Genomic DNA, 21845 nt, shown 5'->3' with positions numbered 1-21845 from the left:
TTATAAGCAGAGCTTGTTAAGCTATGTACAGTCATACCTTGGAAGTTAAACAGAATCCGTTCCGGAAGTATGCTTGACTTCCAGAAATGTTTGGAAACCAAAGTGCAGCTTCTGATTGGCTGCAGGAAGCTCCTGCAGCCAATCAGAAGCTGCGTCGGATGTTTGGCTTCTGAAAATCTTTCGAAAACCGGTACACTAACTACTGGGTTTTGACCGTCCGGGAGCCGATTTGTTCGGGAGCCAAGGCGTTTGAGATCCAAGGTACAACTGTATATATTTGATGCTTGCATAGCATGGGGAGCATGAGCCAGAAATGTCTGGCCCATGCACACCTATAAGAAGTTATAAAATTAGAAAGATATGGTGTCAACATGGATTGGCAGATATTTTCCTCACAGAGCAAACTGGGTGTGTTCTATACTGTGGTGGATACGAGATGCACTGTGTGAAGCAGAGGCAGGAAGTCCATGATTTCCCCTGCAGCAAACACAGCCTGCATCTTTAACGTCTTGAGTGGATGATCACATGTTGCATATAGGAAGCACAGGTGTGTCTGTTGTGTGCAGATTTATAGCTTCTGCAGGTGGGGCGGAGGGCCTCAAAATAAATCAGGGCCCCCACACCCATAATAAGAGGTTTGACTTCAGAGTGTCAACAGGTGAAGCTCTCCCCGTAATTGTCTTTCCAAATGACAAAAGGCTTAAGCAGGTCATATTTCTACCTGCATACAGACGCAAAAATCAGGGTCTTCCCTGAATGCCCACCCTGTTCCATTAAAAAAAACACAAGCTTCATGAGCGGCAAACCAAATGCATTATTTTCATCAACTGATCTTAGGCTTACAATACTGCATTTGGTGCAAGACTAGGCTTAGTAATTCTGGATGTTGTTTGCGGGGAAGGTAGCCAACCTTTCGATTTAGAGTAGTTAAGGTCCAGGTGCCCATGCTTGGATAAATTTAAGACTAAATGGTTAAAAAGCAAGCAGTTGTCACGATCCAAGGGACATCCTCAGGGACAGGGGATCCACTAACTGGTGATATAAGCCTCCACCAAAGCACCCATGCCACCACCGAGGGCAGGGTTGCAGGTGCAAGGGAAGCGGTTTGGATTCAGAGCACTGGAAGAAGCCTTTTGGACCCAGACTGCATCCTCCAGCCTCCTCAGGCTCTCTCCTAGGGAGTTCCCAACAGGGAACTTCTTAGCGCACCCGATCTCAGCAGAGTTCCCTGTCGGCATTGCTCAGCAGATGGGAACTGGCAGGGAGCCCTGCTTGCAAAGGAACAAATCAGACGCTCCCTTTAAGCTGTCAGCTGTTCCTTTATAACAAAGTCCGTACCTGATCCACATCAGACATAGCAGGTATGAGGCAGGTGAGCACCATTTGTAGGATACAGCGTTGCAGGCCAAATGGGAGCCAGGTCCCCCACTCCTGCACTCCTGTTTCTCAACTCCACAGTAACGCTGATCTAACCATACACATTTCTCCCGATTTCCATTTCTTCCAGTTGATGATTCCCGCTTCGACCATGCTGGTGTTCTTTCCAGAACCGGCTGTTGCCTACCTTTCGGCTGGTGTTTCAGGGATTAGCATTGCAGCCTCTTTGCTGTTGCCATGGTAGGACAGTCTTATAGGTGTGTGTGCATATGTGTACCAGGTACAAAATCAGCTGCTATCGGCATTTAAAAGGAAATATCTGTTACACAGTAGGATGTGCGGGACATCAGACTTTGTAGTATCTGTAAGGTATACTACCTGTGCCTTGTATCAGGGCACTAAGAAAAAGAGCAGTGTATCACAGTAGACTTTTGACTCGCCCAAACTCACAGGCCAGCTCTTTTTCGCCTGCACGCAGTGAAAGCAGCTTCCTAAGCTGAAGTTAAAAGCCACTTTTCATGCTATTTCCCCCCTAGCATAGATAAGAGATTGAGTGTGGAAATATGCAAAAGGGGATGTGAGAAGAGTTGCACAAATGTCTTGTTTCTCTCTTTAACCCTCACCTTAGGAGAAGCAGCCTCTGCCATATTAATACTTCCTTGAAATGTTAGGCATCCCTAAGAAGGACTTAAACTTACATTTATTCATCTCCTATAGAGAGCACAGCCAGGCACCTTAAGATGGCTATTGCATTTGTAAAAAGGTTTATGGGAACATAATAATAAACGTACAACATAATTTGTATTGGTTGAGAGCAGATCAAAGAGCTGGTCAAACAGAGGAATGAACTTTCTTTAGAGTCTCACTGGTTTTCAGCCAGTACAATACCCGCAAATGCTTTGAAAATCTGCTATCTTGTTAGGAGCATAGATATTTGGGATCTCTCTAGCTCTATCTCTCTCGTAATGGCTTGAGAGGTTTTACAAATGTCTCTTACTGTAACTCATTACAAAAGTCCTCCTGGGGAATATGCTACACTCATTCAGTTTTATTCTCTGTTGTTCTAGACATCACTAACCTATCAGCAGAAGTAATTAAATTTGATGTTAATCAAGAGTGCAGTCCCAGCCTCCCTCCCTCATGCTTATTCCAGAATAGCAAACCTCTGCCAGTGTTAAGTTTCTATCCATTAACCTGCGAGATCATTAATTGCTTCGGGATTCCTACCTGACCTGACCTAATTAGTTTGTAAACCCTCCATGTTTTACATAAGTGGTATAATATTTATTAATTGTGCCACAAAATATGAAAATGTCTTTCTTTTAAAGTACTGTATGCTGCTCATTAAAATGTCACATCTTTTCCCAGAAATATCTAATGGATGTGTAATTATTTTCATTGGTTGGTTAAAGGTCCATGTTGCCCGATGTCGTCGACTACTTTCGGGTGCAGAATCCTAATTCAGTAGGACATGAAACCATCTTTTATGCTTCATATACCTTTTTTTATAAGATGTCAGCTGGGATTGGACTAGGAATTTCTGCAGCTAGTCTGAAGTGAGTAAAACACACGCACACACACACATGGTTGCTCCAGACATAGATATAGGACCACATTATAAATATCCATGTGTCAGTATCTGGGTTCTTTTAGGTTCATAGGAACCCAGGGCATGGTAAACTAATGTGGGGTTTGTTCAGTTAAACTCTCAGTATCACTTATAGTTCAAGGCTCTTCTTACCACTAGAACCAGCATCCACGCCCAGGAGCATCAGTAAGCAGGAAGTGGTGAATCTCTGAGTATCAAACCTAGTGAGAGCCAGGCAAATGAGGTGGCTAAAGGGTCAAACTAGGTCTGAGGAGCATCCAAGTTAAAATCCTCACCATGAGGTTTGCTGGGCAAAAAGAAAAACAAACAAATACAAAAAAGAGAGGTTCACTAGATGAGCTTAGGCGAGTCTCGATTTCTCAGATTGCATACCTGCCGTGTTGTAAAAATAGGCAGCAGGAGACCCTCAAATGACATTCCGAGTGGAATCTAAATGTGAAAATTAATATTTGTTTCCCTGATACAAAAAGCCATTTTGAAATCAAAAGCCAGCCCTGCTTAGTTTTCAACCTACTTGGAATATACAAGCTGTGGATTGTGGCTCTTTCCTAATGAGGGTTAAAAACAACAACACTCATTTAACAGCTTGGAAGCAGTGTGTGGAGACAAATTCCTACATGTCAAATTATATTTATTTCATAAAATCTATATGCTGCTCGATTGTAGAAAACCTCAAAGCAGTTCACATGTACAAATTGTTGTTGGGGGTGCTGTGCGAACCCGCAGAGATGTACAATTCCACTTTCCATGGCTAGTATGATGAGTCTCACCTTTCCCTACTGACCTTGAAAGTGGGGAAAGGGGTTGGGTATCATCCCCACAGTTATACTGGGCTTTTGAAGCAAGCACAAACTACAAGCCTCAGTCCTCTTTATCAAATGGATCCACTCCCAAGTGTGTAGAAATCCTTCCAACAGTGATGTTGTGCCCCAGAGCTGGTCAGAGGCCTCCAGAGGCTCTGTGTAACTGCAAAGGTGATTCCTTATACCTTCCCTATACCCAAGCTTAGAGAGGGAGGAGGGAAATAGGACTGTCCTTAATCCTGCACTGTGTTTTTCCGAGATGCAGTTTGAAGTTGGGTAAAGTCTCTGCTCCTTTTGGTTGCTACCACAGCCATCTGAAGTTTGTGGACCCCTGTGCATTTATATTGCAAATTTAATCAGAGCTCCATTGAACTGCCTGAATGTGCATTTTGATGTGAAATAGGAAGTACATCAGTTAAAAAGTCACAAAATCCAGCTAGTATTTGAGTGAGTAGCAAAGACTCCACATGCAATTTTTAGTGCAAGACAATTTAAAATTAAGTCTTGCAGTGAACATGCTCTACTCCTGCTTTAGTGTCTGCAGACAGGGAACTTATAGTTCACAAAATTTCTAGCAGATAATGCATTCTACTGCATTCTGCTTGCTTAAAAATGCCAGAAAAGTTTCATAGGATACAAAGGTTAATAAATACATGTCCATGTACAAGGTGAAATAAATTAATCCACAATGTGAAACTGGTTTGCCGAAGATTTCGGCTACAGAATGTCGGTAATCATTGGCTCATTGCTTCAGTCTTGACCACAGCGAGAGGTAAAAACGTGACTATGTTTCATCTGTAAGCCCCTACCTTCTTCATTACTCAGATCTGGCATCAGCAAGAAAAAAAATCTCCAAGGAAGCTGAGATGATACCAAGGAGCCAGTGAAACCCCCGGGGGGGGGGGGGGAATTATGGGGAAGGCTCTACATTGTGGGTGAGAGAGGTTACACATACACACACACAGTAAATAGTAGTATGAAGATACGACTGTAACAGATGTATTTATTTTTTTAATAGTCTTGCAGGCTTCAAATCAGGGGTGTGCAAACAGTCTCGCAGTGTTGTTATCATGCTGAAAGTCTTGGTTGGAGCAGTCCCATCTCTTCTCGTGCCATTAGGCTTGTTTATACTCTTTTTCTATCCAATCAATGAAGAAACTCGAAAGGAAACAAAACATGCCCTTGAAAGACGAAGGTAAGTATGTACCTACAACAGATTCTCTTAATGCTCACTATGGAAGAGATAGGCTATTTCAAAAGCAAACACCTTGTATTATGCTGCATACAGAGAACCCCTTTACTGACCTAGAAAACAAAGTCTTTTACTTTGAAAATCATACTGCATTGCTTGACTACCAGCATTTTCTGGCTTCATTTCAGCAGAGGCTCTATAGGCTTTCTATATGGTATGATGTAATGCCCTGCTATTGCATTTTTGCATTGTTAATAATTTCAGTGCAAAGCTGCAAAGGAAAGTGATTTTTGTTAACTGCCCCTTTGCCCTGCACTTCTCAGGGCCACCTTCTACAGTGTTCTGGAGGGTTCATCAACACTCTAAAGCAGCAGTAGGGGAGAGGCCCCACCGGGCCAAAAGCATTCCCCACCTCTGAGCTACAAGCTGCCACTTCAAATACTACTAAGGGGCAGGACCATGTAACCGCCCTGAAAGTTACAAAAGCATGGAAGAATAGTTGCCAGGTTCTTAATGCCTCAGGAACAATTTCAGATGATGCATAACTGAAACGAAACACTTCAAAAAGGCTGGGTCCAGGGGATGCAGGTGGCGCTGTGGTCTAAACCACTGAGCCTCTTGAACTTGCTGTTTGGTAGGTCGGCAATTCGAATCCATGTGACGGAGTGAGCTCCTGTTGCTCTGTCCCAGCTTCTGCCAACCTAACAGTTTGAAAGTACACCAGTGCAAATAGATAAATAGGTAGCGCTGTGGCGGGAAGGTAAACGGCGTTTCTGTGCGCTCTGGCACTTGTCACAGTGTTCCATTGTACCAGAAACAGTTTAGTCATGCTGGCCACATGACCCGGAAAGCTATCTGTGGGCAAATGCAGCTCCCTTAGCCTGAAAAGCAAGATGAGCATCGCATCCCATAGTCACCTTTGATTGGACTTAACCATCCAGGAGTCCTTTACCTTTTACCTTTATTAGATGTCATTGTCTTAGCACTTATGTTACAACGTCAAACACAGAAACCACATTTCTTCATGTGTGGTTCTTTTGCATTTTTTAAAACAGGCATCGTCTAAGCATTATCTGTGAGAATGAAGAAATCACTCCTCTTTGAAAGCCGGAACAGCTTGTGGTAACGAAAACCTAACCAGGCAGCAGCGCTTTGTGGGATAAAAGGCTGCTCCTTATTCCACCGAAGCTTTATTTCACGGATGACACACACATCTATTTATCAAGGCTAAATGAATTCAAAACACATTGTAACTTGAAGCATAGTTTGGAGAGGAATGCTTGGAACTTGGGGAAACTGCTTCCTGCTCTTTCCGCTGATCTACAGCTATACTGAGGATTGGAAAACAAGCTGCCTTCTAAGCATCACCCGACGGTCTGTCTCCAAGGATGGGTAGTCCTCAAAATTTCAACTAAGAGGTCACATTATCCATGCCTACGCAGACTCTCTGTTCGTCAAACAACCCCCTTTCACAATTTGTTATAAATAACCGATTAGAGCAAAAATAAAAATGGGGGGCTCTTCTTTTCTTCATCAACCCTTCAAAGTGTCGGCTTGTTTTCATGATTTTAAAATGTAATGTTTTGCACCTTCTGCTTATCTAAATCAAGACTTTTATAGACACTTGGTTATGTCCCATTAAAAGTGGCTCTGTGCAAAAACATATTGCCAATTAGAAAGGCTTGCTTTTCACGTGCTTTTTAAATTCAAGCCCATATTTAAACTATGAAATTAAGGCTGTGACAAAGCAAGAGCATCTGTAATCCAGCACGATGCTCCAAAAGAAAAGAAAAGAGCAAAACCTTTAATTGTGTCTTTGCTCCTGTAAAATGTTGGAGATTTGCTATTCCAAGTAAACAGCTAGCTCCGTGATTATTTACGGTACCTGGAGATAATAATATTGAGTGTGGCTCTTCAAAATCAAGGGTTCAAACAATTGCCACTCCGTTGCATTACTACGTTTGGCATTTCTTGGTATGACAGTGTGTGCAAGAGGGCTGGAGGTAGTTTATTTAAATAATAGCTAACCAGGTGAAAACCATATTTTTCAAGACTTTCAGAGGTTATTGCACCAAATAGCTGACACTCTTCAGGAGTACCACATGGTCCACCACTGATTTTGTAGTCAGGTGTTCATGTGGAGGTTCTGTTGTTGTTGTTTTGAACTGGCACCTTCATATTGGAGTCACAATTTGGGTAATTTCTATGGCGCTTTTCTGAGCTCCTAGGACTCTAATGCATACAGCCTTCAGATGGAGGCACCAGTTCCTATTAATAGCATCTCCAAATGAACACCACCTGCTCATGAGCTCCGCGGCAGATTCCACAGAAGTTCCCAGATAATGTAAATAATTATCCGTTCAGGTGCCAAATGCTTGGGACAGGAGTGATTAGTCAGTGTTGTGTCTGCCTGTGCACACAGAATATTGGCATTCTCTTTCACAATGTGCTAAGTTATTGTCTCCCAATGACACACTGTAACTGCCATCCAGTGCTATTTCACTCATTTCTCCCAGGTCATGTTTTGATCCTGTGTTGAGAATACAGATTAATGAAACTTTCAACTTTGAAGCCAGTCCATACACAGAAAGAGATACAAAAGCAGAGCACACGGCTACATGTGTTGTCTTCCTCTGCTTGCAAGTAAATTGACTCCCCAGGTAGGTTCTTAGTGAGCTAAAAATATCCAATGCAGCATGTAGCATTGCTAGGAAATCTAAGCTGGGGGCAGATTATATGGTACATGGCAGGCTTTGTGACCAGTGTTGGCTGGATATGATGAAGTATAAAACTCCCATTATGATACTTAGCTGTCAGCAGAGAAACTGCACTATTTTTACAGTGAAGAGCAGGTTCTCTCAGTCTGACCTGGTACATGTTGGATTTTTAATGGCTAGAGTGTATAGCTGAATATATTTAGAAATTGAGAATGTATTTTTGTTAATGAACTGTAGTGTTTGTAAGTTTATGTTTAAAAGCTTTCACAGGGTTGGGGAAAATTCTGAACACTTAGAACGGGCGCATTTATTTTGGAGCACAACCCATTGGAAGCAGATCATCAGCTGGGCCCAATGAATGAGTAGATTTGAGGATTTAAATGTTAAAAGTGTGCTATTTGGCATTGCTTGCACCTCACAACAAAGCAAAGCTATTTGGCATTGCTTGCACCTCACAACAAAGCAAAAAAGTTGCTTTTCTATCTAATCCTGAAGCCTAATGTATCTGGGAGTTGTCAAGCTATATATGAGCTGAATGAGGTGGTGGAAACTAAACGCTTCTTCCATTACATAGTGGATATTAAGCCTACAAAATACAAGACTAGGCCACTCTATTGTTTAAGGGTCTCAAAGATGACACAGTAACCCAAGGAATTTCAATCTTTCTGCTGCCAAGAAAGCTTGTCCTCCTTTACAGTCTCTGTGCAGCCACAAGGGATGTCAGAGAATTCTGGCAGAAGCTGAAGGGGAAACCAACATCATGTTTGCTTATCTGTCCCATGTCCCGAACGGTATGTCACTGTTGATGGTTTTAGTCTTCAACCAATGTGTATTTGATTATATTCCCCCCTGTTTGCATTATATTTGCTTTGCATTAAAATGAATGGGCTGGAATAACAATGACAAAGTAATTTATGCCAGAAATCACATAGGTTCTGTAATTTTGCTGCAGCGGACAGCAAGATGAGTAACATTTTTGGTGCAAAGCAAGCTGTAGTGGATGCCACAAATACAAGACAGAACAGAAAATGATGCCTTAATACATCCTTAGCAGCCACATACCAGTTTTAAACCTGTGAAAACCCTTTTGGAACTGAAAGCACACCCCAGTATGCATTCAACACTCCCCTGTAGGTGAACATTGCAAGGGAAGATAAATTACTGAACTGCCTTTCAGGCACGTTTTTTTTAACCTTTAAAACTTCACATGCCTGCTGTTTCCAGGAAGTCTTCTAATTGTGAGACTTTTGTGGTTGAGCTGAGAGTTAGTTTGGACCCTGGGTGAGAACCCAAAGGCTGAAGGGTGTGTCAGAAGGAAAATGAATTGATACTGGCTTATATATTCACAACTTTGTATTTATATAACATGTTTATATGTAATTGTGTATTTTTGTAATATTTTAAGTTGTTGCTTCAGATTTTTGTACACCGCTTAGAGAAAATTCTAATCTATTAAGCAGTATAGAAATTAAATCATTAATGGAATCATCTCAAACCACTGATAAACCTGCAAATGCCACAGAGGATAGTTTTGACAATTACTATTATAATAGAACATGCCGTATTCCAGAACGAAAACATGCTGTTCAGCTGACTAGCATAGGAGAGATAGCAGCTGCTGCTTTTTGGAGAAGCTGAATCAGTTTATTAAAAAATATTTTGGTATATGTAAGATAATAGCTAACAGTGCAATGAAAATGTATAATGGCAATATTAGCTGTCAGGTGATTTTATTAGCTGTCAGGTTTCTCCATTATTATTTAAACATCTTATTTTAACCAGGATTTTATAAAAATGGATTAGGGTTTTTAATATGTTCTATATGCCCCTTTCCCATTCTTCTTTCTTGAAACATCCACCAACCCACTCACCTGTAAGGTCTAAACAGCATTGCAAGGCAGCGAAACATCATGTTTGAGATCTCCAGTTCCCAAATATTAACTCTGCCCCTCACCTCCTAGGGTATGTGATATCACTTTAGAAAACCCAGCAATCAGTCTCCATAGCTGTTGTGAATTAAACAAATCTACTTTTTATTATAGCTTAGAATTGTTTATCTTCGATACATGCATACTCTTCGACATTTTGAAGGAAGACTTCAGTTGAGATACATTAAGGTTAGATGCAGTTACTCTTATCATGATTCTAATTAGTGACTAGTTCTGTAAGGGGATTTAAATAATCACTTGTTCAAGTGCATAGAAATTTCCAGGCACTGGTAAAATACAAATACATTAGTATAACAATACAGAAACTGTAGCAGGAGGAGTGTGTTATATGGCACAGCAATAAATATGAGCCAGTCTCGATTTCCACTTCTAGAATCATAAATACTACCAGTAACATAGTTTTCAGTGTGTTCATGCCACTGAGATGTCTCCTGAGTAAATTCTAATGACAAAACCCCCTGAAGACCAATGCTCTGGATAAAAATTGACTTTTGTGTTTAGTAGAGAAACATAATTGGTGAGGAAATCTGAAAATATAAATTTGTTAATAAATAGGGTTGTTGCTGTACAACTGCCCTGGCAATTTATACTTTTTATAAATAAATAAATAAAATAAGAGACTGAATAAACATGTGGATGTGGTCTACAGAACTATACCAGGATCCATTACTAAAATAACCTGAAGTTTGCAGAGCTGTAAATTATATTTTAAAAAAGACCGACAAGGTAAGATGTACAAAATGGTGAAACACCATAGGAGTGTAAAAGCAGGGAACCCTGCCCCCCACCCCCATGAAAATGGAACTTTTAATTATGGGCAGTAAAAACTTTCAGTCTTAAGTGACAACTAACAAACTGTCCTGATGGAACAACTTTAATTTGGTTATGAAGCCGTACTGGTGTGGCCTGAAGAATTACTCTGTACCAGACACTGGGAAGAATGTTCTCCCATTACTTCCATAGAACTGTTATCACGATCCAAGCTTTGGGAGGAAATCTTCCTGTATCCATCACCTGTGGAACTGATAGTTTTCAGTGTTTTGGAAGAATCAGTGCTGCTATCGTTACAGCTGGCAATATCACTAGAGTGGGCATCCCTTATGACTATCTCCTGCAGGGCATCAAATGTTAATGGAATAAAACCTTCGTTGTCTGAAGTGAGCACAATCCAGGACAAACCTGTTGAAGACATTAGATACATACAATTTTTCAAGAGCATAATAGAAAAACTGTGATCTTTGTTACAGTTTGCGATATAAAATGACAGTAGCTGGCTGGCCTAAATTCAGAATTTAGATTAACGGTATCAGACCCAACAGTGTAATACACTTCTAGCCATAGGTGCCAACTCTCCAGGGCCCTGGGTAACCGAGCACCCACAAAATTCCCCATGAAGGGCACCCACAGGCCCGGGCATCCATGGTCATGGGACCAAGCTGGAAGTCCTGCTTCTAGCTAGCAATGTTAGATTAATTTTTACGTACACAGAAAGCAGCAAGAAATACATCTTGACATGACTTCTAAGTCACAGACAACTTTTAAAATGAGACTGTATCAAAGTGACACTTGGGCAATTCTTGGCTGGAAGCATTTAATTCAAACAATTCTTGCATTGCAGCTTCTACCTTGTACATTGAAAATGGTGGTATTTCAATACAGTGATTAAACTCTCTGAATGGCTGGCACAAGCTTAGTAAGACATGAACACTCCCAAGGGAAGGAATAGTATTAGCAAACCAAACCAAACAGAAATTGGGGGTGACTACTCCACTCTGACAGCCATCCATGTCTTGGTTCAGCTTGTAGCCCAGTGAACAGAGAAGCATGCAGCACCTCAGTACTGGAGAATTAAGCAGCAGCAAAGGTTGGATTCTATGCTTTAGCCAGGGTCCCTCCTGTTGTCAAGCAAGGCCACAATTCTGTTCTGTAGCTTGGCTGCCAATGACTTCAGATGTTTCTTGTTGAGCAGCAGAAGCAAGCTCCCATTTTTTTTTCTTGTAGTCCTGATGGCACTACAATTTTGCGAAGTCTGAAAATGCAGTGCTGCAGATGCTCAAGAGTATTTTTCTCTGAAAAAAATCAGGATAACCAAACTGCTTTTGGTTTGGGGTTCTCTCCCCCCCCCCTTCTTCCAACACAGCAGGAATGTTGGAAGTAAAGAATGAAATGGTGGAGGGTATCTGTGTGTGTGTGTGTGTGTAATGACTGTTAAGCCCAAGGTCTATATCTACCTAGCTGCACCATTCAGGACCCTCCTCCCTTTCATCTCAGTTTCAGCCCATTGATACAGCAATGTTAGTGAGCTGCCTAAAGATTGTGGAGGGTGTTCTTCCTGGAATGTGCATGGAAACACTGTGGAGATGATCTTAGCCTTGATAGAACTAAGAGCATTTGGCATGCCTCTGCTTTCCTAAAGCAGGTAAAAGCAGCCATTTCCCCCAACGCCATTCCAAAGTATTTATACCCCAGATGGCAGGGTATAAATAAAGGTAAAGGGACCCCTGACCATTAGGTCCAGTCGTGGCCGACTCTGGAGTTGCAGTGCTCATCTCGCTTTATTGGCCGAGGGAGCCAGCATACAGCTTCCGGGTCATGTGGCCAGCATGACTAAGCCGCTTCTGGCGAACCAGAGCAGCACACGGAAACACCGTTTACCTTCCCGCCGGGGCGGTACCTTTTTATCTACTTGCACTTTGACGTGCTTCTGAACTGCTAGGTGGGCAGGAGCAGGGACCGAGCAACGGGAGCTCACCCCGCTGTGGGGATTCAAACCGCTGACCTTCTGATCGGCAAGTCCTAGGCTCTGTGGTTTAACCCACAGCGCCACCGGCATCCCTTAGGGTATAAATAATAATATATCATCATCATCATTATTATTATTATTAAAGAGGCATCTGGAGGCTTGCTTTTTTCAGGTCACAGGCTTAAAATGCAGGAGGTAAAATAGGGAAGGGGAGTAAAACCAGACAGTACATGCCAGCTTGAGTTGGGGTAGGGCATGGATAGAATAATACCAGCATCGGCAAAGCAGTTCAGGAGAAACAGGGAGGCAGACTCGCAGACATGCAAGGGGGGCATTATTGTAAAAGGTGTCAGGAAGGGCAGCAAACAGCTTTCCCAAACCACCTTCTCCTGAAAGGACTGCAGCACATTCAGGGCGAAAACTGGCAGGTCCAAATGTCTAGTTGTGCCGGCACCTCGTGAAGCAGCCTTTCCAAAGGAACTTGGTTCCAAACTGTAAAACTGTTCCTGGATTACAGGTGTAGTCAGCTTTTAGCAGTCATGCAGTACTTCTCAAATTTTATATCGACACGGCGACGTCATTCACTACCCGTAATTTTAGGAACTGCTAGAAATGCAATTCTTACTGGCAGCTCCATTTGTCGGTTATGTAACACTCTGCGGCAAGTGACATCATGAGAAGATTGAGGCTTTACAGTCATGTGAACTTTTAATCTTTCTGCTTAATGCTTTATCTGAACTCAACTTAAGGCCAATACCGCACAAGACTTTCAAAATATCTCTGCGGGCACAGTTAAACAAGCCAGCATATGTAACACATTGTAGACGTGTTAATAACCCACCCTGAAATTGTGCAAGGAAAATTAGGGCAAGTCGCAATTTATAAGATTTACTTTCATAATTGAGCAAGGGGAATCAATCTGAAAATCACTATTGATAGCAAGAATTTTCTTAAATTATTCCAAATGCCATTTGGGAGTTCTTGCAGCAGCTTGCAACAAATGAAGCATGCTGAAGCCACTGGGTATGGAACGGGGTGTTGCTAAATTGGGCACACTCTGTTTTTTTACTGGGCCTTGATAGTGCTGTTAACTTGTAAAATGTCTGCAATTAGGCAACTGTACTTGGGATGCTGAGTATAATTCTGGTCACCTCAAAAAGGATACTGTAGAGCTGGAAAAGGGTAATCAAAACGAAATTCCCTATGAGGAAAAGCAGAGCTAATGCTCAGAAATATCTCTACACTTGCTACTGAAATACAGTGGACTCGTGGGTTGCGAACGTGATCCGTGCGGGATGCACATTCACAACCCGCAGCGTCCGCAACCCACAGTGGCACGTCTGCACACGCACGGGTTGCGATTCGGTGCTTCTGCGCATGCGCGACCGCCAAAACCCAGAAGTAACCTGTTCCGGTACTTCCGGGTTACTTCCGGGTTTTGGCGCATCCATAACCCGAAAAAACGCAACCTGAAACGTCTGTAACCCAAGGTATAACTGTAAACATTACTCTAAAGCATAGGTGATATTGTGAGAAATGACACAGAAGGTACAAGTTATGCAGAAGAAATCAGTATTCCTTCTCTGATTTCCCAAATGGTCTTCTAATAAGCACAAACCCTAGCTGAAAATAAAGGGCTCTTGGCACCTTCGCCTCTTATAAACAAAAATGTAAAGCAACTTCCGTTTCTGAATTCTAAATTAGACCAAATGTAACACACACAATAAAAGGTACAACTGTTTTCCCACTGGCACACTGCCTTCCTTCCACATCAATCAAATATTTTCACTAAATACCATATTTCTGACAAACAGAACTTACCATGCTGCATTTCAACAAGAGTCAGGTTGAAAATCTGCTGAATTAGACTTAGACGAAGTTTGCCATCGCAGAGGATAACAGCTCGCTTCTCAGGTGTAACAGTTCCGGAACAATCCTTCTGTAAATTAAGAACAAACTACTAGCGTGATCAAGACTTATTTCACCCCATTCCCAGGCACCTTGCAACAAATCTGATCTGCATGCATCTAAATTTGCTGAATGTTCCAGCTCAGCCTGTGCTGATCACTTGCTTGGCCCAGGAATGGGGAAACTATATCCAGGCCACCTCTTTGCTAATTTGCCCTTTACAGGTAATTAGCAGAAGCACTCAAATTGGACAGCACTTGCCAAAATCAAACAGATGCCCAGAGTCTGGGACTGCATTCAAGAATCTGCAGGCCAGTGCAACAGATATGCATTGTTTGTGCACACGAGAATTCCAAGCAGTTTCAACTGATGAAAGCCCAGTGGAGAATTTCCAGAGGTCTCCTTCCCAGCTGTTGCTCTATGGATGTGGCCCTCCAGATCTGTTGCACTCCCAAACCTCATCAGCCCCAGGCAGCATAGCCAATAGCCAGGGATGATGGGAGTTGTAGTCCAGCAATGTCTGGAAGGCCACAGGCTCCCATCCCTAGATGCTCTTAGTGTCACACAGCTAGTTGTGGACAGTAAATTTGTTTGCCTCCCTTCAGTGAGTTTGTGTTAGCCCATGCTGCTATACAAAAGTTGCTTCTCTCCAGAGATAGGAAGCAAGATTTCTAGTATTTTTAAGCCTAGCTGGTAACAATAAAGCACATGAATACATGTACTTTGTGTTTGAAAGGTACCTGATAAGTGATGTTAACAAAAGAGGGAGAACGCGAAGATGGATATCCCAGCAGAGGTTTTTTCCCCGATTTCAAAAGCTCGGTTAGTTCAAAAAGCTGATGCTGCAATTCTGCAAACCTGCAGCACAGCCTTTCCAGATGCTTAGAGGTGTAAGAGGGTTCTTTTTCAATTTGCAGCAAGTTTGTTTTTGAGGAATTTGACATATCCATAGAACTATGCACATGCTTGTTTGGTGAAATGGATACGTTTGACAATCCTGAAGAGGTTTCGATTCCTTGAAGAACAAGTGAACGATTTGTTGGTTCAGCATCCAAACTTCCCAGGACTTGAGGGAAGTCCCTGGAAATCTTTTTCTCCTGGAAGTCAACTGCATTGGTCAGCACGCTTTGCTCATTAGCAGGGCTCTTAATTTCTTCTATGAGTTTTCTTCTGTTTCTCGGAGACTGGATCGCTGTGCAACCTGGCATCAGCAATCCATCACACAGTACATGAGGCTCTGAAGAATGAATTTCTATGCCCTCTTTTTTTACCGGTACGTTTGCAAAGCAAACCTGGGTAGTCCCCGAAAAGGCAGTAGAGTCTTCTTTGCACACAATTTCTTTGACCATCAAACGGAGAATGTACTTGTCCGAGCGTGACGATGGAAGAAAAGCCGGGTCTGTTAATTTCTGTTTTCCAACCAGTATCAGCAATAGCTTTTCTGTCAGGAAACACAATCCCTTTGGCCTTTCGCTTTTCTCCAGTTGAATTTGTTGAATGTTAGGCAAGTGAGATGAAGATAAAGAGTAAGCCAAAATTATATTACAAGTGTTGGACGCCACTGCCACAGTTTGAGTTTTAGAATCAAAAGTCATTATGTCTGGGACCAGAATCCCTGAGATGCTGACTTTTTTGGTAGCTGTCACTTTTCTTTCAAAAGTCACCAAGATCAGGTGTGAGGCATCTTGGCCGCTTCCTGTTAAGTAATCCTTAGTTCTTAGATGAAGGAGAGAATTGTTATCAGTCTGCTGCTTGCTTGCAGTGAGGTGGGTTAGATCCACCGACGAAGATGTAGAAGTTACAATGGACCCAGGTTTTTCTTGGTCTGTTAACTTTTTCCCACTGTCTACTGAGAGCTCTTCTTTGCAGGTTGACAAGGAAGTTTGTGAGGGAACAGTGTTTCCGACAGCCTCAGATGGCATTTCAAATGAAATGCCCGCGTTTAAGCTACATATCTTATCTAGTGGAAGTTCGGTAGCAACCGCCACTTGAGAACCTAATGTCGCTTCGATTGCACAGATGTAGCCTCCCACGTCAAATATCGGGCAAAAAGAGCAGGCATTCAAAGTTTTCTGTTCATCATCCCAAATATAGGAATGGAGGGCACTGCCTATCCCAACCACCAAGCGGTTGCCTTCCTCAGTCCAGCAAGCACAGTGGATGAGCGCACTGCTTTTAATATCTGCTTTTATTCTGGAGTTGTTGATCCGGACCGAGTGTAGCACAGAGGTGTCCCGCGTAGTAAGCACAGCCAAGATTTCCTTTGTCGGATGCCACACACACCCCTGAGGAAGGATGGGAAACAGCTCGCCAATTTCGCTGATTTGATAAACCATCAGTTTGTTTCTTTCAGAAACACTGTAACACAGCTGCCACATGGTGATGTGTTTTTTATGCTGGATAGCAAGGAGTGCAGGGAGATCTGGGGCACAAGATGGAGCCCAGTAAAGCCCGTGAACGTGTTCAAACTGGCCAACAACATTCGAGTTGCCAAATTTAGGTTCTCCATTATGCTGATACAACGAAGTCAGGATCACTTGCTTTCCATCAGTCCAAGCAATCCCATGCACAGGATGTATGGCCTGGTATAAGGCATTGAGGCCAGTTCTCAGCAATTTTCCTTTCCCCAACTCCATTTTTATGTTCTGAAGGAATACATCTATAAAGCAAGCAAACAAAAAACATTATTTGAAACATTTTTGCTGTTGCTAATTTGTCTTTATGCCATATAATGACGCAAATACAAAAAGTAAATTCCCAGGAACATTTTGGGGCTCACTGTTGAAAAGAGCATGCTGGATGAATCTCTGCCTTGATCCATCAAGGCTTCTTGTTTTCTTCTAGCATTCATCTTTTTTTAAAAAAATATTTAGTGATTTGAGACAATAAGCAAAAAGGGGAGTAAAGTAAACACGGTATACAACTGAGGTTCATGTATCTTTTTTCCAGAGTTTTTTAAATTTCATTTTACAATGTATATAATAAAAGAAAGAACAATGAATAAAAAAATAAAAAGATGAAAGACAAAACTATAAAATAGGCCCATGGAATGAGTATAGTTGCACATGGGTTAAAATAACAAAGGCCGAGAATATAGGGGCCCATGTATCAGTAGGTATTATTTGCATTTTAAAAAAAGTATTTATATTATTTTGTTACAATACTGTAATAGACAATAACAACTTTAACAAATGCTAGAATATGGATGTTCTTCTCACATTACCCATTTTTATCTCTAAGGTTGTATACCTTAGAGCTTTAAAGCTTTAAAGCCTATTTGAAACACATTCAAAAGAATTCTGGGTACTGTAGGTCATCCCTCAGAGGTACAAATCCCAGCAACTCTTGACAAAACTACGGTACCCATAATTATTTGGGATGGGATGGGATGTGTTTTCTGACATCTATGTCAGACAGGTACTCTCACCACAGTCAGGATTGGTAGCAGCTCCCTGCCAAGTGTATACTTTGTGTCAAACCCAAATCTGCCTTGCATAAGGCAAATATAAGAAGCTGAGGAGAGGAGGGGGCACTTTGTACTAAGTTTACCATCACACTGAAAAATAATCAGCCCTACTGCTTGGGGTGTGGGACGTGGGTGGCGCTGTGGGTTAAAGCCTCAGCGCCTAGGGCTTGCCGATCAAAAGGTCGGCGGTTCGAATCCCCGCGGCGGGGTGCGCTCCCGTTGTTTGGTCCCAGCGCCTGCCAACCTAGCAGTTCGAAAGCACTCTCGGGTGCAAGTAGATAAATAGGGACCGCTTACTAGCAGGAAGGTAAACAGCGTTTCCGTGTGCGGCTCTGGCTCACCAGAGCAGCGATGTCACGCTGGCCACGTGACCCAGAAGTGTCTTCGGACAGCGCTGGCCCCCGGCCTCTTGAGTGAGATGGGCGCACAACCCTAGAGTCTGTCAAGACTGGCCCGTACGGGCAGGGGTACCTTTACCTTTACCTTTACCTTTACTGCTTGGGGTACCGCTGCCTTCCCATTTCTTTTTTTTTAAAGTGTTTGTAGTGGCTGGGAGAAGTGTGCAACAGAAAAATATTTGGTAAAAGTTTAAAACCTTGACTATATAATGCAGATTGTACCGTTCCTGCCATAGGCTTGGATTAGTTTCAATGCTCTGCATGTGTTCTGTATTCCCTGTACTATAGATATTTGCTAAAGGTGAATAAGTGAGTATCTATGGTAGAGAATTCAGAACACATGCAGAGCACTCAAAATGATACAAACCAGTGATATGTCCCAAGTCTGCCTTAGTGATCCCATCTGTGAAATGCGTATGTTTTCTAGTATGTCTTCTACATGCATGGTTGGCATCTGTCTGTCCTGGGAGACAACTGAGGAGTGATTACTTGACAATACACTCCACATATAACCAAGAGTCTCGGGGTACCTTATGAAGTAATAAATTGTGGCATAAACTTTTGAGGCCCAGAACCCATTTTGTCAGATAACAGGCGGCAAACTAAACTAGTGCTGCATGTGTGAGACTTGATGTATAGACCACAGCAGGTATGTCTATACATAGTTCTTGCTTTATGCTTGTGACACAATTCCAGCTGGATTTGTTATGCTACGCTGCACTGGCCTTGGTATCATTGTTAAGTCTTTCAAAAACCCAGTTGCTTGGCGGCAGGTAACTTGTAAAGTGCATACAATAGCCAAACAAGACATTTTTCCGAACAGAGCAAGCAAGGTGCTTTCTGTAGGCTCTGCCAGTCTTCGGGGAGTTCAGAATGATACAAGCATATATAATTGTTAGAACCCGCATGCCTGCTTCTTCACTAGTTTAGCTGGCAGAGCGTAAGACTCTTAAATCTCAGGGTTGCAGATTCAAGCCCCCCACACTGAGCAAAATGTGGACCAGATGGGGTCCCTTCCAATGTGACATTTTTAATGCGATTGGAGCAACCGCAGTCGCGCTTAACTCTGCTGCATGAGAGCAGAAATCTCTCTTCCAGCGTGATAGTAGCCTAGTCAGGTACAGCACGAGACCCTTCATCTCAGGGTTGTGGGTTTGAGCCCCGCGTCGACAGATTCCTGCATTGAAGGGGGTTGGACTAGATGGCCCTCAGGGGTTCCTTCCGACTCCAAAATTCTACGATTTTATACAAACCGTATTGCGAAGGGCCCCCAAGGCCTAGACTGAGGACTGTTCTGTGACTCACAGCTCCAGTTGGTTTGGAGCGGGCTGCCGATAACCATAGCTGTCAACCTTCCCTTTTTGCGGGGAATTCCCTTATTCCAGCACCGTTGCCCGCTGCTTCCCGCTGCTATCCCAGATTGTTAGATATCCCGTAGACTGTCCTTGGGACAGTTGAGCCTGCTGATCCCATATTTTCGAGGCTCCCCGGGACAGGTGAGGCTGCTGATCCCTTATTTTCAAGGCTGCTGATCCCTTATTTTCAAATCTGAAAGTTGACAGCTATGCCGATAACCCCAAGGTCGCAGGTTCGAGCCCCGTATGGGACCGGCGCTGCCTTATTCCTGCATTGCAGGGGGTTGGACTAGATGATCCTCAGGATCCCTTCCGATCCCATGAAAGGAGAACTGTCCCCGTGGGTTTGCTTTTCTTTAAACTGAAGTTCAACGGGACTCACACCATGCAGGCGTATTGGACTGCGGCCTAAATCGTGTTACACACCCACCGCAGCGCCTCGGGGTTTTTCCCTCAGGCCGTTGGCCCCGCCCCCTCCTCCTCCTCCATCGCCCCCGCCTACCTGCCCGCCCCCGCCGCGGGAGGCTCTTACCTTATAAGGGGACGCGGTTCGGTCGCCAATCGGGATAACGACATCGGCCTCTTCTCGCACCCGCTCGGCGCTCTGTTCATTCCTGTTAGTTCGCGAGCGGAGGAGGAGGAGCTGCTCGGCTCCCGAGCCGCCACAAGGGGCGCTGGCTGGCCTTCGGTGGTGGCAGTAGGAGGAAAAAGGGGCGGGGCCTTAAGCCGGCGCCTCGCGTCAGCTCCCCTTGTCTACGCTCCTCAGTCGACGGCGCTCTACTTACCACCAACGGGTCTCTCTATGATCTAACAAACGCCCTCTCGCGACAAGGGAGCTGCTTTCCCCTCCCCCCCTTTTTTTTTGAGGCCTCGCTCACGTGGCTTAAGCTTCTCCTATGCGGTTGGGTGGCAGGCGGCGCGTGCGGTTCGTGAGGAGCATTTCTGACAGAGAGGCGGGGCCAGGAGACGCGCTGGTCCCGCCTCGTCCTCGGGGCTTCAGTTGGCCGTTATGAGGCAACCTTCCCCGGTTTGTTCATTAGGGGCTCGTAAGCTTCTCAATACATTTTATGTGCCTGACAATAAAAACAAGTGCTCTGTGTGTATACTCACATACATATAAAGGTAAAGGGACCCCTGACCATTAGGTCCATATGCATACATATATATATACGGGCGTTAAGCCGTTTTCCTTCACAGGCGACCACGGCTTGAAAGAGCCTGCCTCAAACGCCCATTCGGCCACGAAGCGCGTCAGGCTGGGGTTGCCCACAAGCACCAAACACCACCACCAAGAATGTCAGAAGCTATAGTTCATCCCCTTCCAGAGCTACAGTTCCCAACATTTTAACACACCACAGTTCCCACGTTTCTGGGTCGGGGGGCGAGTCTTGGACTTTATATGCACATGGGCGCAGGCCGCTAGTCTCCGTCCTAGCGCGTAAGGTTGCTGTGAGTCTAACCCGACCGCTTCGTAGAAATAGCAGGTTACATGTGTAGGTAGCTAGCTAGCTCTGCCTCTGAAACTCTCCTCCTGGTAAAAAACAACCGCTGAATTTAATAAACAAGTGTATAGCAAATAAGAAGACACATACGTGCAGTCCTTGGGTTTCTGGGAGGTTTTTAAATGGAGGAGCTCTGGGTTTTCCTGTTTGTCTAGGCCCCTTTTTTGGTAAGCTACGAAGGTCTCTCACCTTTTTGCTATTAATAAGATCGGGTTCAGATGAATTGACTTTCCCTGTACGTTTATGAATCCTCGTGGTTTATTGCTGTCTGTGCTTTTTCAGTACTTCTGAGCTCTTTTCACACACGTACCATGTATACATTTTCATACATTACCATGTATGTTGTGTTACCTGTAACAAGGGGATAACAATCTGATGGTGAACATTTTATGTCATATTTGCTAGTCTTTAACGGGCCGCAGGACTCTTGCGGCAAAAGACTAAACACATCTCTCCCTGTTTAGAAATTATTAGAAATAATATCAAATCAATGTCAGAATGAAACCCCCTGTCATTTTTGCTGTTTTGTGAAAAGGTGCAGCCTTATTCCAAGGACTCTTGGAGGCTTACGGTGGAGCAAAGACATGGTAGCGGAAGGAAGAACAATATTCCAAGCAAATATTGAATAAGCCGCAATGAGGGAGAAGAGGTAAGACTTAGAATTACAGTTAGAGGAGAAAGGGCTAGTTTCTTCCCCTATATGTATCCCAAACTATATGGATGAACCATCACAGGTAATATACTGGATCATCTTTTTAAGAGCAGCAATCCACTACTTAAGGAAATGAGTAAGTCCCTCCTTCCAAATAACGAGCATAATAACTCC

The 21845-nt window shown here is 43.4% G+C and overlaps 3 protein-coding genes and 1 long non-coding RNA gene across 10 annotated transcripts in view; 3 read left to right on the top strand and 1 right to left on the bottom strand.

Annotated features, from left to right (window-relative positions):
* MFSD2B (MFSD2 lysolipid transporter B, sphingolipid) overlaps window positions 1-6505 on the top strand; it is a 32505-nt gene extending 26000 nt beyond the window's left edge. Inside the window, exons 11-14 of the mRNA XM_083431688.1 lie at window positions 1508-1617; window positions 2790-2933; window positions 4808-4984; window positions 6037-6505. Of these exons, the coding sequence (XP_083287814.1) occupies window positions 1508-1617; window positions 2790-2933; window positions 4808-4984; window positions 6037-6085 (480 nt within the window). The 3' untranslated portion in view covers window positions 6086-6505. The remainder of the gene's footprint in view (window positions 1-1507; window positions 1618-2789; window positions 2934-4807; window positions 4985-6036) is intronic.
* Window positions 6506-7034: 529 nt separating this feature from the next.
* On the top strand, window positions 7035-8885 carry LOC310673462. Its single transcript, XR_014509039.1, has 2 exons — window positions 7035-8087; window positions 8125-8885. It is a non-coding gene; the product is annotated as an uncharacterized lncRNA (long non-coding RNA).
* Window positions 8886-9710: 825 nt separating this feature from the next.
* Window positions 9711-20263, bottom strand: LOC310673287 (WD repeat and coiled-coil-containing protein-like). 2 transcript variants are annotated; one of them, XM_083431619.1, is made up of 4 exons: window positions 20050-20263; window positions 15039-16957; window positions 14212-14329; window positions 9711-10826 (listed from the first exon to the last, which is right to left on the bottom strand). In XM_083431619.1, exons 2-4 carry the CDS (start codon window positions 16932-16934, stop codon window positions 10531-10533), a joined length of 2310 nt encoding a protein of 769 aa, XP_083287745.1. In that variant the 5' UTR covers window positions 16935-16957; window positions 20050-20263; the 3' UTR covers window positions 9711-10530. The 2 variants fall into 2 exon arrangements, with proteins under 2 accessions (XP_083287745.1, XP_083287746.1); XM_083431620.1 differs by lacking the exon at window positions 20050-20263 and adding an exon at window positions 19416-19958.
* Window positions 20264-20418: 155 nt separating this feature from the next.
* Window positions 20419-21845, top strand: part of FKBP1B (FKBP prolyl isomerase 1B) — a 49048-nt gene continuing 47621 nt past the window's right edge. For 3 of the 6 annotated variants that reach the window (XM_083431888.1, XM_083431887.1, XM_083431883.1), the window contains exons 1-2: window positions 20502-20639; window positions 21555-21668. The gene's annotated coding sequence lies outside the window, so the exon portion shown is untranslated. Of the gene's footprint in view, window positions 20640-20843; window positions 20967-21554; window positions 21669-21845 lie in introns of those variants that run through there. The other 3 variants (XM_083431885.1, XM_083431884.1, XM_083431886.1) reach the window with 3 other exon arrangements.

Source organism: Podarcis tiliguerta, assembly GCF_965153285.1.
Source record: "Podarcis tiliguerta genome assembly, chromosome: 3".
In the NCBI taxonomy this organism is placed as follows: domain Eukaryota; kingdom Metazoa; phylum Chordata; class Lepidosauria; order Squamata; family Lacertidae; genus Podarcis; species Podarcis tiliguerta.
The sequence above is the reverse complement of the archived record's forward strand: the minus strand, read 5'-3'. Positions and strand labels throughout refer to the sequence as shown.

What these genes read in the sequence shown, in the direction of transcription:
- LOC310673287 (XM_083431619.1), bottom strand. Translation starts at nt 16,934, where the DNA reads ATGGAGTTGGGGAAAGGAAAATTGCTGAGAACTGGCCTCAATGCCTTA. An exon ending in TTGTTAACATCACTTATCAG is followed by an intron (nt 14,330 to 15,038) that starts GTACCTTTCAAA and finishes CTTAATTTACAG; the next exon opens with AAGGATTGTTCCGGAACTGT. An exon ending in TCTTGTTGAAATGCAGCATG is followed by an intron (nt 10,827 to 14,211) that starts GTAAGTTCTGTT and finishes TGTCTTCAACAG; the next exon opens with GTTTGTCCTGGATTGTGCTC.